At 37.7% G+C, this 17422-nt stretch overlaps 1 protein-coding gene across 5 annotated transcripts in view; it reads left to right on the forward strand.

Moving 5' to 3' along the window:
* Positions 1 to 17422, forward strand: part of AKAP9 (A-kinase anchoring protein 9) — a 121505-nt gene that overhangs the window by 18689 nt on the left and 85394 nt on the right. For all 5 annotated transcript variants that reach the window (XM_063324811.1, XM_063324812.1, XM_063324814.1 and 2 more), the window contains exon 2: positions 9948 to 10202. In XM_063324811.1, coding sequence (XP_063180881.1) covers positions 9948 to 10202 — 255 coding nt within the window. The remainder of the gene's footprint in view (positions 1 to 9947; positions 10203 to 17422) is intronic.

Below are 17422 nucleotides of genomic sequence, written 5' to 3' on the forward strand. Positions count from 1 at the left end.
GTGAGTCAGATGCTTTTTTCACCCTCTATATCAGCAGAGACAGTTATACAGCATTCAGTATGAGAAGAATAAAGTTAAAAAGCAGATAGGAGCAGTATATAAATCATGTATGTAGAAGTAGGTTAGTTAAGAGACCGTTTGGGCAATTTTTTTAGGAGTTGGTTTGAGGCGTTGCTTTTCCTGAAGCAGTTCAGCATTGAAATGTGCTTGGCGTTCTTGTGTCTGTCATTGTAACCTGACTTGAGAGTATTTTCATACACTTAACTTCCATTCCATGTCCAGAAAATAACCCAGCTGTAATGAACTTAGCTGTTCCTAGGTCTGTTCCTATTTAAATTCTTGGGACATGGAAGAGCAGCCCAGATCAGAACCACACTAATTCTGAGGCTTTCCAGCTCACAGGGCCATCTGGAGGGGTTCATTCAAGTTCAGTGCCCTTGGTTATTAGCACTGACAACAGTACTCTAACTTGATACAGGCTGCTAAAAAGAATTACCCAATGTGCTGTTCCTCTCGCTGTCCTGTGTTATCCTTCCTGGTACTTCACCTATAAATGTAAATTGTGGTGGTCCCATTGGTTTTCTTCAGAGTATTGCAAAGGAATGGCTGTCTCTGGAGCTGAAAGACTCTCAAGCTTGAATTAGGTAGAGACTGTAGCATTTCTTCTTTGGAAATTTTCGTAGCTTTATTGGCATCCTCTAATACTCATGAGCCACTTAAGTCTCCATAAGGGGAGACATTCTAAGCTCTTGCTCATGTTACTTGAGAAAATCTGATTGTGAGTGCAACATAAAAATGAGTATATTGGAAATACCTCATTCCTGGGTGATTACTTTCTTGTTCATTCAGCCTAATGTTTTCCATTTAGTAAATTCAGCATCTGTTGAGTGGAGCAAATAAACTAAAGCTCCATTTGCCTCAACAGATAAGCAGATTGAAACTTCTAAAGAACATTAATTCTTTACTTACAGTTTGGATTTTCAACTAGGTGACATAATATGTTGAGCATATTTGCAGGTTGCTTGCTCAGTTATCTCTTTTTATAGGTTTTTATCTCAGGATTTGTAAAGAGTTGTGATACTCTCCTATTTGTGGATTAGCAGAACAGAATAATAGAATAGAATAGGTAGATTTCACTAAAAAGATGCCTTTTTATTCTCTGTATTTGATACTTTTTTATTCATCTTACTCTCAGTTATCCTTTTCTTAATATAGGCATTAGGAACCTAGAAGGCAGTGCTGCAAATTTGCCTACGCTTCAGGAGTTAGTGCTTTGGCAACACAGCCCTCAGTGCTTAGACCTTTTGAGAATAGGACAAAAGGTGCCGTTTTCTTCTCTAATACGTTACCAGTTAGCCTGTTCAACACCTCTTTAGGGGGCAGCCTGTCAAGCTTTTACAAAACTTGGTGGCCTAACAACAAATGAGTTTTAAACATCCTAGGGAAGGCTTTATTCTCTAAATCTCAGTGTTGAAGTCTCCCAGACTCTCCTTCTTATGCCTTTTGAGGGCCTCAACATGGAGGCCCATGGAACATAAAAATGTTACTGCATATTAGAATCATAAAACTGTGTTGCAGGTGAGAGAGAGATTACAGCAGGTATTTCTTCAATTATCCAGGGGAAGGTGGAATAGATAACCTGAGACCGAAACCACAGCATATCTCCAGCTTCTGAGTGATGTCAAAATTTCAAATTCAGGTTGGCCTTTTTGCTTTGTCTCTATTGGCTTGCAATACACCCAAGTCAAGACTTTATGAGACATATCTGTCCTTTATAGATGATCAAAATAAACCCCATGCCAGGGCCCTGCTTTTTGTCCTTGTAGCAATTATTGCTTACCTGTGGTCAAGGGGAGTAGTGACTTATCCTTACTAGGGCAGATGAATCTTAATCCTTCAATTTTTAAGACAAGTTGTCAGTCTGAATTAGTCTAAATATTTTGGTTTCACTTTCACTCCCAGTAATTGTTCAGAAATTATGCCTTATTATCATTCAGTGATGAGGATTATCACATTACAATTGGAAAAGCCTGAGCCTTTCTATCACAGGACTGTTTATGATCTCCCATGAGTTTCATGATGCACCTGAGTGTCATCTTGCACTTGCAGGCAGAGTCTGTCTGACTCTGGAAGATATCCTAGCTATAACTTGTACAATACAGTTTGCCACAATGCATGTTATACATTCAGATGCAGCTTAGAGCAGACTCTAGCATTCACTCTATGTGCAAAATAAATGCCCCTTTCTCAGACTTTTGTGACTTCTGTGTTGATGGCAAATCCCAAGCAACACCTGGCAAAGAATACTATTTTGCTTTTGCCTACTGTCCGTGTGCTTAGTTGCAGACACTGCTCCTGTGGAGAATTTTAGTCTGCTAGATTGAAAGTTTAAGATATGCTTTCTGCTGTTAAATGCAAAATTTACATCGAAGCACTGGAGCTAGGAGTTGTTTGTTTGGCTCGCTGGGTGTATTGGGTTTGTGTGGCAAGATTTTGGTAGCAGGGAAGCTACAGAGGTGGCCTCTGTGAGCAGCTGCTAGAAGCTTGCTCTGTGTCTGACAGAGCTCCAAGACAGACCTGTTGCTGACCAAGGCTGAGCCCATCAGCGATGGTGGTAGCACCTCTGCCATGGTGTATTTAAGAAGGGGGGAAAAAAACCTGCGCAACAACCTGCAGACGGAGAGAGGAGTGAGAATATGTGAGAGCAACAACTCTGCAGACACCAAGGTTGGTGAAGAAGGAGGGGAGGAGGTGCTACAGGTGCTGGAGCAGAGATTCCCCTGCAGCCCCTGGTGAAGACCATGGTGAGGCAGGCTGTCACACTGCAGCCTGTGGAGGTTAATGGTGTAGCAGATATCCACCTGCAGCCCATGCCAGACCAGTCGATGCCCAAAGAAGGCTGTGACCCTGTGAGAAGCCTGCTGGAGCAGGCTCCTGGCAGGACCTGTGGCGCTGTGAAGAGAGGAGCCCACGCTGGAGCAGGTTTGCTGGCGGGACTTGTGACCCCGTTGGGGACCCACTCTGGAGTAGGCTGTAGGCTGTTCCTGAAGGACTGCAGACCATGGAAGGGACCCATGTCGTAGCAGTTTGTGAAGAACTGTAGCCCATGGGAAGGACTAAAGTTGGACAAGTTTGTGGAGAACTGTCTCCTGTGGGAGGGACCCCCTGCTGGAGGAGAGGAGGAGTATGAAGAGTCCTCACCCTGAGGAGGAAGGAGCGGCAAAGACAATGGGTGATAAACTGACCACAATCCCCATTCCCTGTCCCCCTGCACTGCTCTGGGGGAAGAGGAGGTAGAGAAATCAGGAGTGAAGTTAAGCCTGGGAAGAAGGGAGGGGTGGGGGGGAAGGTGCTTTAAGGTTTGGGTTTTTTTTTCTCATTGTCATGAGTCATCTCAGTCATCTCATGACTCTGATTTGATTGGTAATAAATTAAACTGATTTCCCAAGTCGAGTCTGTTTTGCCTGTGATGGTAATTGCTGAATGATCTCTCCCTGCCTTTATCTCGACCCATAAGCCTTTCGTTATATTTTTTCCTTTGTCCAGCTGAGGAGGGTAGCAATAGAGCGGCTTTGGTGGGCACCTGGTGTCCAGCCAGGGTCAACCCATCACACCGGCTTTTTCCACTGTATTGTAAGACCAGATTCTCAAATAACAAATGGTATTATTGTTATCAAATTCTGTTTTACAAAAGAGGATTGCGTAGGGTCAATTCAGTTTTGCAATAAATAGTTAATCGCAAAACTGGTGTACTGACAGTTGGATTCATGTCTTAGTCATTTACTATGGTAGGCACTGAGAGTAATTTCAAAGAGGTTTCTCATAGTTTCTCTTCATTGCTGCCAGGGCATGCTTCTCACTCATGTTCAGCTTGCTATCCACCAGGACTCTCAGATCCTGGTCTCAGGTCTCAGCAGAGCTACACACCAGGCCAGTCAGTCCCCAGCTGTCACTGCTATGTGGGATAATTCCATCCCAGGTGCAGGACTTGATTTTTATCTTTGTTGAATCTCATGCAATTGCTGTTGGCTTAGTCTTCCAGCATGTTGTGGTCATTCTTCCTTCTGGTGTTACTGGCTTTCCTCCAGTTTGGTGTCATCTATGAACTTGGTTAAGATGCATTCAATTTCATCATCCAGATTATCTATAAAGATACTGAATATTATAAGACTGCCAATTTGACTTTGAGCCATTAACCACCGCTCTGAGATACAGGCAAGAAGATTCAGACGTCTTTGTCTTCTTACATTGACTGAGTGATCTAAAGATGAACCTGGTCCAGCACAGAAAATTTCTCACTGGATGCCAGACGGTTTGAGAACTTCTGACAGAGAGCAAGTCCCCTTCAGCTGAATGTGTCCTACTTACAGAAGTTTAATCAGTATCTGGAACATCTTTTGAAATGATAGCAGTTGAGAAATGCAAGATCATAATGTAGATCTCCATTCATGCCTTTATGGTACGGTGTGGAAATGAAAAAGAATAATTACTTGGCTGTAGCAGCTTCTCTGAGTTTCCATTTGTTGTCAGTCTTGTAAATTCACAATTTACCCTTCTATGCTGCTTCTTTAAATGTGAGTTAAAAAAGAGATTATGTGGTTAAGAGGAACTGTGAGGGACAAACAAACCCCGCTCTTTCTGTAAGAGGTGCCTATGCAGCGCTGAATTTGAGACGTAAGCACTTGACGTTAGTAAGTTAAAATTTGAAGCTAATAATGTTTGTGTACAGGTACATGAAATATAACTGCACAACAATTCCTGTACAGGATACGCTACCTATAAGCTTCTTGTCTTAGCAATTAGAAGTTGTGTTTTAAACAATAAGTACAGCAAATATTGTCTATCTTATTTCATAATAGCCTTCTTCAGAGGCACTGAGCAATTTCAATTCCTGTTTACTGTAATACCTCTGAAAATGAGACTATCCCTATCTAATACATTGTCTGAGAATGTTAAGCAATAATAAGCAATCCTAAGACAGCATCCAGTTGTAAACGGAACTTCACGTGTTTCTGTTTTGAAGTCTTTTATGCATGCGAAATAAAAATATAGCTATTGATGCTTTACAAATGTAACTTTTTTAATTTTCATGGAAATTTTCAGTATTTTCTTGTGCTGATATATGGACAGTGATTAAATATTGCATCTTTTGTTCAGATATTTGATATATTTTTTTAAATGCTTAAGAGGAGATTAAGTTTTGCATTCTATTGGAGCCAAATTTTATTTCAACATTCACTTCTACTCTAGAAGTAGCTCAGTCAGACCATAATTGAAATTAATTGATGAACAGCTTATCCCAGCAATCTAGATTGCTGGCACAATTGCCAAGGTTCAGAATGTGCTGAAGATAGCTGATAAATAAATAATGGTGCTGTTGTAATTAGAGCAGTACATGAACTATCATAATGGACATGGTTTACACAAGTAATCCCTGCCACTCTACAAGTTAGTTCCCTTCTGTCTCAAGACTATTTAGTTTCTAATAGCTGTTCATTCTCCTCTTTTCTGACCTTCTGCCAGTTGGAGGCTATCAACATTTGAAAGCTAAGGTAATGTTGTACCAGGTGTCTGTAATTTTGCTGCAGTCTGTGATGTGGGATTGGTGCTAGTATGTTGTTTCAGGATTCGTAAGTAGAAGGAGGTTATAATTAGAACTAGATAAATAAATATATTCTCTAAATAGCTAAGTTCTGCTATTCAATTGTTATTTTACTGCGGGAAATTATTTTGAAAAGTATACCCATTACTTATCTGCACGCTGCTCTATTGTAGTCTTGTGACTTTCAATAAATGTTTTTCTGTTTATAAGAGGCAACATGCCTTGCGCATCCACAGAATTTAGCGCTAAAATACAACCGCTTCCCATTTTTCAAACTAATGGAAAGCTGAGCAGCTGTTTTATATGGCACTTCTGGAAATCTGAAAAGAAACATGTAATTCTTCCTGGACAATTTTATTGTAGGTTGTTATGCATTAGAAGGAAAGAAACATCATTTCATTCTCAGAGTTCGGGTTAAAACTTCAATTTATTTATTACAATTAAGAATTTAATTGTACACTGGATATTTGATAGAAGTAATTCAGACAATAAACATGGACTCCGTAATATAATTTTTAAAAATTGCTATAAAGTGGACATGTTTGTTTCCAAGAGGATTGGTTTTTTTCTTAGAAGCAGGACTTCAAAAACCTATGAGCTGGAAATTGTGAGTTGTTAGTTGCTTTAGATTCAAAAGCTGAGAGTCAAGGATAAGGAGTAAAATCAGCTGTTACTCACAACTGGAAAACACTGATTGAATTCTTAATAGGGGTCCTGTCTTACCAGCATGACGGGAAAAGCTGAGACAATGTGCTGGCAGACTGTGAAAGACTACTTGCTCTAGGTTGGTTTTCAGATGTGCTAAAACACAGTAAGGTTGTATCATGGCTGACTCTGTTCCTGATGCCTTCCCAGAGTAAGGTACTCCTTCTCTTTTCTGAGTGTCCTTCAGCTCTATGGACCTGTTGGAACGGGTCCAGAGGAGAGCTACGAGGATGATCGGAGGGCTGGAACACCTCTCCTCATGCAGAAAGGCTAAGACAGTTGGGGTTGTTCAGCCTGGAGAAGAGAAGGCCCTGGGGAGATCTTGTAGTAGCCTTCCAGTACCTAAAGGGGGCCTGTAGGAGAGATGAGGAGGGACTCTTTATGAAGGAGTGTAGCAATAGGCTGAGGAGGGTAATGGTTTTAAACTGAAAGAGGGGAAATTTTGATTAGATATTAGGAAGAAATTCTTTACTCTGAGGGTGGTGAGGCAGTGGAACAGGTTGCCCAGGGAAGTTGTGGATGCCCCATCCCTGGGAGTATTCAAGGCCAGGCTGGATGGGGCTTTGAGCAAGCTGGTCTGGTGGGAGGTGTCCGTGCCCGTGGCAGGTGGTTTGGAACTAGATGATCTTTAAGGTCTCTTCCAACCCAACCGTTCTATGATTCTTTTTCCTCCATGACTAACTCCAGTGTTTACCTCTTTTGCTCTTGCTTGCAACTTTTGTAACACGACAGAGACTTGACATGGAATTATTTCAAACCTGCAGATTCAGAACTGACAGAAGCAGTGCTAGGTTCTCCACAGACTTAGTTTTGGCATTATCAAGCTGGTATTCCTGGAAGACAGGGTAAAGGAATGTATAGTTGTATCAGCTCGTGTTTGTTTCCCATTTTGTTCACGCTGGAAAAACTATTTTTCTAGAACACAAAATCTGGAAGTATTTTTCAGTTTTAATTAAAGTTCTAATTATACAAAATTTATTTTCCTTAGTTCCCATGACTGCTGGTGGACTTTTTCCTGCTTGTCATTGAAATGTAGATAGATCCTCACCTCTAGTTCCTGAGTCCCATTTTCTGAAGGAATTTGGTATCTAAGATTCCCTTCTCTTGATGTGAGCATCACAGAGTGTATTCGTTCAGCAGTAGCTTTTTGTTATGCTGCTTCTCTCATTTCAAGTTTTTAAAATGTGATTAAAAATGTGAATTTGAAGCTATGTTGCATTAGTAGCTGGACAGTTTTGTGTATATGTGAACGTGCGCAGTAAAAAGTGTATTTTTTGTGCGCTTTTGATTTGTGATGATTTGTGCGTGCATCTGTCACTAATAGTGTAGTTATTTACAAAATATTAAATGCTCATACAGAAATTGACAGTTGAGAACTTTTGTAATACAAAAATACAACAGTTTAACTTGCATATGCATTTAACTTGCATGTGTGCCCATCTTCAGTAATGTTTAAAGGGAAAAAAATAAAGTCTGTTTCTAACTGAGTTTAATCTGTTAATCCTGAAGAAGTGAACGTCGACAACTTGATTTTGAAGGGAGAGAAATCTGGCATACCCAGATGCCTTAGTTAAAATATGCAAAATACTTGAGGAGAGACACAGAGTAATTCACTTGTCCTTGAACTACATGTCTAATTTTGTAGACAAATAAAGACTGTAAAGCTGCTTTAAAAAAGCCAACTTAACTTTCCATTACAGAAGGTTTCAATCAAGTTGGGCAAGAGAGTTCTTGACCAGTGGCACTACATGTCTTTCGCTATTTAGAAAGAAAAAGTCAAAAAAGCAAAATCTCTCAGTAGTTACACTTGAAATCAGGTTATCTGCTTTATGTCATTGTGGCATTTGGACAAATTCTGCTTGTCTTCTGGATAAATGTAAAACTATTTTGTTGAGGTAAATTTACAATTTTAGGAGAATGTAGTAATGTCGTAAGGAGACAACTGGAACTTTCACCCTTCCCATTTTTGAGACACTAAATCCATGTTTTGTTTTGTTTTCCTTAAACTTTTAAGTTACGAGAAGACTTTATTTTCCTGTTCAGAAACTTATTTCAGGAGTTTGTAAGCTTTAATAGATTTTTGGTGAAATAAGGAAAGTTACCTATTAAAAAAATGGAAAAAAACCCATGAAGTTGAACTAATTAGAGACATGTAGGAGGGAGGAAATAAGTATTAAATACGTAGGTGAGCATATTTGGCTCGGCAAATCTTCAGGTCCTCCTCCTGTAAACAGAGCAGGAGCCGTATGCCAAGCCCTCGGTCATCCTAAGGATGGAGAGGAGGCTGAAGAAACCCACAATGAAATACAAGTAAAGGGACAAAAGAATAAACTAACCAGAAGTCAGAAGTGATCTGTCAATGATGTGTTTATTTAGACTGGGGCTTGTCGGCTCTCTTGGGGCCAGATGAGAACAAGGGAGCACTTCAAGTGGTGGCTGGCACTGTGACCCGGCAGTGACTGGGCAAAGGGGTCCGTGTGTCCTGCTTGGTTTGGGTGTTGCCAAAGAGGTTGGATGGAAGCCTGGCTTTCTCGATTGGTGAATATCATGAGCAAACATGCGATTTTTTTCTATAGCTTTTTCTTAAAATTGCAGCAGATTTATAAAAAATACATGCTATTGGGTATTAGTTGATGTAACAAGTATTTAAAGCTTTAGTGTCTTTATTTGCATGGTTTGTATTTAATTTGGAGCTACATTTCTAAAACATATTGTAGTATTTAATTAATGTCGGACTCTTCAATTGGAAAATAATCATTTTTATTCCCAGATTTTAGTGGTAGGATCTGTTTAATTTTGAATTAATTGGTAAAACTTGCCGTGCTTGTTTTTCTTATTTGAAGAGAAATTCTGTTCTTGTTAAGAAAAAGATATTTAAAATGGATTTTCTTGTGTAAACCACTATAAAGTGATTAAAAGTGATAAGCTCTTCAAAAGGCAGTGTCTTACAGTATTTGAATAGCTTACATACTAATTGGTTTTTCAACTGTGTGCCTGGCTCACCTGTGACTTTTTGTTCATCAGCATGTTTTGCTACAAGGTAGTGTATCTGGTAGTTTGCTCACTGTTTTTAGACTATTCCCTCATTACGTGTTTTGCTATTTCTTTATCATGTTTTTAGTAACTTGATCTGCTTTTTGAGTTCTAACATAAACTTTTTAGAAAACTTTATATGATACTTGGTGGAAGAATGGTTTGCTTTTATCTGTTTCTGGTATAAAAATTAAAAGTCATTTCTGTATGTAAATTAATTTTGAGGTATTTATTACTACAAAATTGCAAAATGAGATCAGAGGTTATCTCATTGCATTTGTCATTTATAACTAAACTTGTACCTTTACCTTTGAATGTTTTAATTTCTAGGTATCAATCTATGGAACAGTAACTTGCTAGTATGAAGCCGAAAAGGAATTCATTAATAGAGTGTTGGTTTACATTTAAGATTTTTTTTTTAAAGCAAACTGTGTAAACGGAAGAATAATCTGAATGTGTCTTAGATATGCAGCATTAACTTCTAACATGTTTTCAGTAGTGATTAGTTTGAAGCTTATGTAGAACAGCTGGTAAGCCTTTGTAGAGGATGTCATTAGTAATAAAGAGGAAAACTTTCACCTTTAACAAGATTTTGTCTTCTGTACAGCTTGCCCAATTTAGGCAGCGGAAGGCGCAAACTGATGGTCAGAATGGATCAAAGAAGCAGAAAAAGAAGAAGAAAACAGCAAACATCAAAGATGAAGAATCAATACAAGATGGGATTGATACTGATCGATCTCGAGGTGATGAAACATCCACGTGCAGCAGCCGGAGGGGAGCAGCTGCTGCTGCTGACTTTGCTATTATCAGGACTTTGCATAGTGGAGAAATTATCAAACACAACCAGACTTACACCATTGAGGTAAGTTTGTCTCAGGCGACCAGTTACTTTGGCGGGGGCAAAATAGTCCATTCGTTTTGAGAGTGGGAATAAAGGAATTATATGAAATTTTTTATATTATTTCCTTGCCTCCTTTGTCTCTCTTTAATATGTCCAGAGAAGGTGCTTTCTACCTGCCTGCTGGCATCATGTTTTTTGTGGTAGTCAGTGTACTATAGATTATGGAAAGTTTGTTGGTACTGCTGTACTCCCTAAATGGGCAAAATTTGGTTTTGTTTATTGCTTCATTTTATACATTTTGTTTTATTAAAAGTTTACAAATTGCAGTGGAGTTTTGATCATTGCAGCTATGGCTGCAACAAAATGCAAAACTGAACATGTTTCTTGTATCCGTATTCGAGCCTTTCTGGTTAATGTGGAGGAGAAATTAATTTAGAAAGCACTACTTAGAACTGGATGGCTTAAGAGACTGATAAACAGATACTCTACTTTTACTACTTACTGAAATATAATCCTGATTGTTAATATAATCCTGATGCTCTGGGAAGGTTGTAAAATGCCCGGTGTGATACACACTGGCAGTCCAGTTCAGTTCTGAGTGGACGTGAATTCCAGATGTGAGGGACAAGAGATGTCCATGTTATTTACAGAATACCTTATTATGCCTCTAAAAGGACAAGTGGCATTCTGAACAAGCAGTTTAACACAGATTCCCAGCTCTGTGCACGTGTATGCAGTCTTTTCTGAGAGATGTAGTAGAGGTGAATGATCTGCATTTTGACTTGTCAGTCCTGTGCTGGGATAAACCACTTGTAACTATTTTGTCTCCATTATCTCATTTCCAGCAGCTGAGAAGTAAGAAATGAAACTTTTCAAAAATTTCTTGCATTTGTGTTGAAAAAAAGAAGTTACCCTGGTAGAGGGGCAGACAGGCCACATCATATGTGCAAATAAAAACTTCTTAAGTAATTGATCATTTATTTTACAATTTTGAGCCTATAATATAGCAGTACACTAGATATTTTGAGCTTAATAGATACATGCCTTTAATATGTAGCTTTTCATACTCAGAAAGCTTATGTTAGGTCTTCAAAACTGTTTGTAGTAACTCAATAAAACTGTCTGTTCAACTCATGGCTTTTTCTGGAAGAGGTAATAAATTTTTTAAAAAGTATTTAATACCAGATTGACTGTTTTCATAGGTGATAATGAGACTTTTTTGCCTTCTAGGAAAAAAGAAAGGTGTACTTTATGAAATGCAGCAGATTATTTACAGCTAAGGAGAGAGGACTGCCAGGGCACAGAGCTGTTTAGAGGGAATCACTTAAACTGTTGTGTTAACAATATTGTAGTCTACACAAATATGCTAACTGTATGAAGAAACATTCTTAACCAAATACATTTTGAAATACATCATGATTGCACGTTACAGATGGACTCTGCTGGTGTATTTGCTCTCAGTCAGGATAAACGTCTCTGCTACAGTTGCAGAAACAGGGTAAAGTACAGAATCATAGAATAATTTAGGTTGGAGGGGACCTCCAAGGTCATCTAGTCCAATCCTGTGCTCAAAGCAGGTCTAATTAGATCAGGTTGGTCCTAGTAGCCTATGTTGGCGTCTAAATGCTAACAGTACAAGACATAGCTGATTTTAAAAATGGAAAAAGTATTCACACTACAGTTGCTAGTGATTACACAAGTAGATACATTCTTAAGATTGGATGTGATTTTTCTGAGGTCTGCCTTATTCCCAAAGCAACTTATATTTAAATAAATAAATGTAGAGGTGCATGGGGGTTTTGGTTTGTTGGGGTATTTTTTGTTGGTTTTGTTTGGGCTTTTTGTTGGGTTTTTTGGGTTTGGTTTTTTTTTTTAAAAGTAGCTTTAAAAGAATAAGCATGGTGATTAGTGTTTAGTTGTAATTTGACTCTACTGAATTACTCGTGTTTCAGAGACTTCTAAAACAGTATTCACTTCCACCAAAAAAAAAGCTGCTCCCAATTGTGAGAGCATTTTTCTTTGTTACACGCTGTATGTGGCTTGCTTATTCATGTTAAATATGTAATTGGTATTTTTGAATTGGAAGATGATTGCTAAAGTCTCTGTCTGTGCAGTATTAATCGAAGAGGAAAAATTCTGAAATAGTTTCAAGGAATCTCATAATTTACTGGTTTTAGTCTTACAAGTGCAATGATTTGGACAGAGCCTGTATTACAGTAATTGGATTAGGGCTTGCTTAGTTGAAATGGCAGCCAATGTAATAGTCAGTTTCAGGCTAATCCCTGCAATGGAGAATTACAGACAGCTTCTTTGAGCTGTTTGCTTTTTCACCCAACGTTAAATCTTTATAGGCTGCTGTGTCAGGAGAGTAAGGCAAGATTACTGGAGGCACTATGGAGGATTATTTTCTAGCTAAATTTTGATCCCACTGACTTATTTCATCTTTTACTGGAATTCGTATTTTGAATTGTTCTTTCTGTGCCACAAAGTAGACTCAGAATGATGGACTGTGCTGCCTGTCTATCTAAAAATCCTGACTGGGCTCTTTTGTGGTAGTTTTGTGGATAGAAGTTTATCTCCCTGCAGTTTTTCTAGTATGTTTTTTTTTAGTTCCCAGTGGAATTAGCATGGCCAAATACAAATAACAGAGAGTTCTCTTACTCAATATGAATAACAGAAAGTGAAATGGAGTTACTCCTCTAGGAGCTTATTTCCCATCTGAAGTTAGAGAAGTACCTTTTCAGAGAAGGCAAAAGTCTATTTAGAGAATGCAAAAAATTTTTTTGCAGTCATCCCTTTCCCTTTTTTTTCCTGTGTCTTCCAAAGGGTGGGTTTCTCCATCCCCCTGTAGTACCTCGAGTTACAGAAACTAATTGGAAGAACTGTCATTGTTTTGTACTGTCCTTATCCACTCCATTTTACCTTCTGTCTGAATTTACTTGTAGTTTCTATAAGGTTTTCCGTCCTCTGTAAGAGGAACAGTTTATTTACAAGACTTGTTAGAGAAATGCCGGTTGATATCTCTTCGTTAAAATCTCAGGGTCTTAGCTTGTTTCATGTTAAATGATCTCATGTTAAATTGTCTTGGTCTCACAAAGAGAATAATATGTTGAGTTTCTAGTTGCCTTCAGCTTTTGACTTTATTCTGTTGCACCCTGATATCTTTCGGTCTTGACATCCATAGTGTCCTTTTCCATACAGAAGTAAAAATAATGTGGGAGACACAGCCCAGGAAATAAATCGGATCAATGAAACTCTTTGTTTTAGGATTGCTTCTTTTTGTGACTTTCTGCAATTAAGAATGGAAGAAAGCAAAAGCCGCTTCCAGGGTAAATAATTCCTGAGATCACCTTCTCTAGAAGTCTTGAAATGATGCATCGGGCCAGACTGCTTTGCAAGAATGTGCTAATGCCAGGAAAACAAAAGAAATTAACTTATGGCACAGGAAAATTGTCCTTGAGTCACATGAGTAGTAAAAGCTATTATACAAAGCTTCTTAGAAAAGAAAAGTTCCAAGTTCTGTGATGAAGAATACCTGCTAATTGACTACAGTTGGATTAGTAACTCGTCTTTTGTTTTTCACAAGACAAATCCATTTGGTAATAGTTTTAGACTAGCTTAACTGTTTACTCAAGTAGGTGATAAAGTTTATGGCTCCGTATTTAATTTCTATAAGTGACTCCAGTTGATAGGCAAGGAACAGAAACAGAGTATGAAGGAGGCACTGGGTAGGATTCTTGAGAAGAACAAAGGAAGGAAAGTTACAGAAATATGGAAGCATAAGCAGTATGGAGAAACAGAGAGGATGCCTCAGTGAGAAAAGGCGTAGGTGGTGAATGTGGGTAAGGCATTCCTACAGTAGAAGCATGAAAGCAAAGAGCAACCAAGGGCTTTGACTAGAGAAGAGAGATTCTGTAATGTACAGTTAGATGGGGGATTTTTAAAAAAGGGTGGATAAACAAAATGTAGTAAAAATTAGCCCAGTCACTTCAGATAATCTAGCATCCCTTGAAAAATGTATTAAAATTAGAGAATGATGATAAATAAATGTTTGGAAATGGTCTGTTCAATAGTAACGTCAATGACATGAGAGAAGATAATAGATACTCAGAAGCATATGGTTCTGACTGAAGACAGCCATCTTGCCATTCACCGTCTGGCCAAAAGTTTGCCAGGATATCTTGCCCATTTTCTTTGATGCATAAGACAACCTCTGGCATGATGCCTTCCTTTCTCTGTAAATACCAATACATAATAGATTTACTGACATGGAAATTACCTGTATTGAAGAATGGTCTTTGCAAATTTACAAAGTATTTCATTTCAGATTAGACATTTATACGGCTGTATTAACAAAGAATAGAAACCTAATTAGATGCTTAGGTTGTCTCTCTGTTGATGATGTTTTCTGATACAGGAAATTTATACACTGAGGAGTGGGGTACCGTGCTGCGGATTATATTCAAATTTGGTAATGGTGTATCTCCACTAAGATGTACTCTATTTAAATCTGATTGTAGTCAGTTCGTTTGGGTTATAAATTACCAGGGAATACGTTCCTTTGAATTGAATGGTTTTCAGATTAGGAACTAGGGCAGGCGTGATGAGGCAATATGTAAGAGTAGTGCTTCATATTCAGAATGTTCTACAACTATTAAAGACCCATAAAGTTCAGGATGACCTAAAAGGGGGTTTCATGACTGGGGATTTTTGGTTTACATTCTTTTTCCCTCCCTTCCTAGTTGTAGTCCTCCTAATTAGTCTTACTCAGGTTGTGATCATCTATGGATCACTAGTGACCCATAGGAAACTGGCCAAGCTAAAATGAACTGGTTTTGCTTCTACTGCTGGCTAATACATGCTCAAGAATGAATCCAGAATTTTGTAATTACATTTTTGTAACAGTTTACAGTGAGGTCATAAAAAAGTCTTGGTTCTCGCCTTTAAATACTTTCAGCCATTGCAATTGGAGTAGTTTAGTATTGGATGTCTCTTTTTGCAAAAGGTTTTATTGTCCGCTGTGAAAATTTTCTAAAGAAACATAAAAATCACTTTTCAGTTCTCATGGCCAATTTTGTATATGCGTTATTTTGTGAATCCTGTGGTAAAGTTGGGCGTCCAGTGCCAAAGAATGTGACTTCTGAGCAATGCTTAACAGCATACAGAAACAAGCTACTCTGAAATGGACCTCCTGTGTTCTTTTTTTGTATCATCTTCCAGTATTTCCTCTGAAGAATGTATACAGATGAAAGTGGTTTTAATTGTCTGAATACTCAAGTGTTATTATTAAGGGTACTACATGCAGAGTTGATGGAGATAGTTGCCTATAAAGAGTCTTTGAGATGTCTGTTCAGTGTATTTTAACTATCAACGACATTGTCAGTGAAGAAAATATTAAATTAAGAATTAAAACATCTTGCTAGAAGAGAGTAGCTGTTTGTAGCAAGAAAATGTTGTGGGGCATAGGTGGTAGAATACATGCAAACTAACAGCCTGAAGTCAGAGCGTAGCAAAAACCTATTTCAAATTCCATAAAGTACTGAGAGAACTGGTGAATAGCTTTGTTGGTATTATCCCGTCAAAAGATGCTGTGTTGCTAACAGTGTGTGTATATATGAATTTTTGGAAGTATTTCCTTTTAAACTGGACCCCTGTGGTTCAGACAGATGAGCTGTGTAAAACCTAGTTACTTCTGTTGACCAAAGAAGAATTGAAGCGTACAGAACGGGTGGCTTAATAATGAAAGGAATTGGATTTTGAAATAAAGTTGGTCTGGTCTTAGGATCAGAACAGAGCTGCTTGGAGGGCAAGATGAGTGCCCATAAAATGTTGACTACTTGTAATGTTATTGATTCTGACAGCAAAAGAATAGCATTAAGTCTTACAGTGTTGGAGTCTAATGTGTGAGCTCGTAGGATGTAAATCTTTTTAACTGAGTTTTAGCAGGGTTTGGATGAACCCCTTAGCACAGAAGACAGATCTATTTAATGAGTTCATTTGGCCATCTTTCTGTACTTATTTTCAATAAATCCCTTGGCAAAAATAATTGGACTTAACAGGCAAAAAACTATATAGATGCAGGATCGAAGGAGATATTTTGGAAAGATCATTTATGCTGCTAAAGGATATTGCACACCTGAACTGATGGAGCACTATGTGTTTTTTGATAATTTGTTTTTTAAATTTAGATTTTTTTTTTAACTTTAGATTGGTATTCATAAAGGTCCAGCAATATATTCCTTTTTTAAAATCTCTTATCGGACCAAATTATGATAAAAAATTAGAAAATTATTTTCAGTAATCACCTTCCTTTGAGAATTCATATTTTCTTACTCTAGCGTAATCTTCAATCTAAAAGTTTTTTGCCTTCTACTATGATTATCTACTAGGTTTGAGCTTGTTCCAGGATTTAAACATTCATTTATCATCTTTCTTATAAACAAGGGGCTGTTGGTATAATTAAAAGCATTGCAAGGAAAAACTATGTAAGAAATCAGACTACTTGTCTCTGTTTTTTGCATGTTGGAGAAGTGTCTGTGTTTCATGCACTATAAAGAACTTCAAGAGTCGTTAGATCTAATTAAATATGTAAATTTATAGGAATACTTCTGAGCTTCTATAGGAATACTTCTAATCTTTCCTTGTGAAGTCTTCTGAATTGGAACTAACCATGAAAAATTGTAGGATGGTATGTCCATACATTTCTTATCTGTATTATGAAAATAAGTAACAGTGTGGTTTCCCCTGATTTTATTCCTTCCAGAGGACATTGTCCTAAACTAAAGACCTAGACTACAAACAATATGTAAAATTTGTGTGTGTATGCATATGTATACAAATGTACATATAAGTATATATAATATAAATAAGCATATATTTATTTTTAAAATTAAATATTGTTAAGTACTAATTGTGTATTCCACAGCAGGAACACTTTTGTCACCCTATAATTTTAAAACATAATTTTGTTTCAATTTGTGGCTTATTTTTAAGGTAGACCTTTTTAATTTTTAAAATCATATGTACTGTATGAATTTTAGCTTCCACATTCAGATTTTAAGTTAGTTTTTTGCACTCTGTACATAAAATAATACCCTTTTTTTTTTTTTTTTTAGATTAATTACATTGTGGGGCTACATATTGAATTTGAAATATGTAGAATCGATGATGTTGGGATTGTAAAAACTAGAGCTCCAGTAGGTCTGAGTGGCAGATTTCCTTTAAAAAAATACAAAACAAAC

The sequence above is a fragment of the Chroicocephalus ridibundus genome, chromosome 2 (assembly GCF_963924245.1).
Source record: "Chroicocephalus ridibundus chromosome 2, bChrRid1.1, whole genome shotgun sequence".
Lineage (NCBI taxonomy): Eukaryota > Metazoa > Chordata > Aves > Charadriiformes > Laridae > Chroicocephalus > Chroicocephalus ridibundus.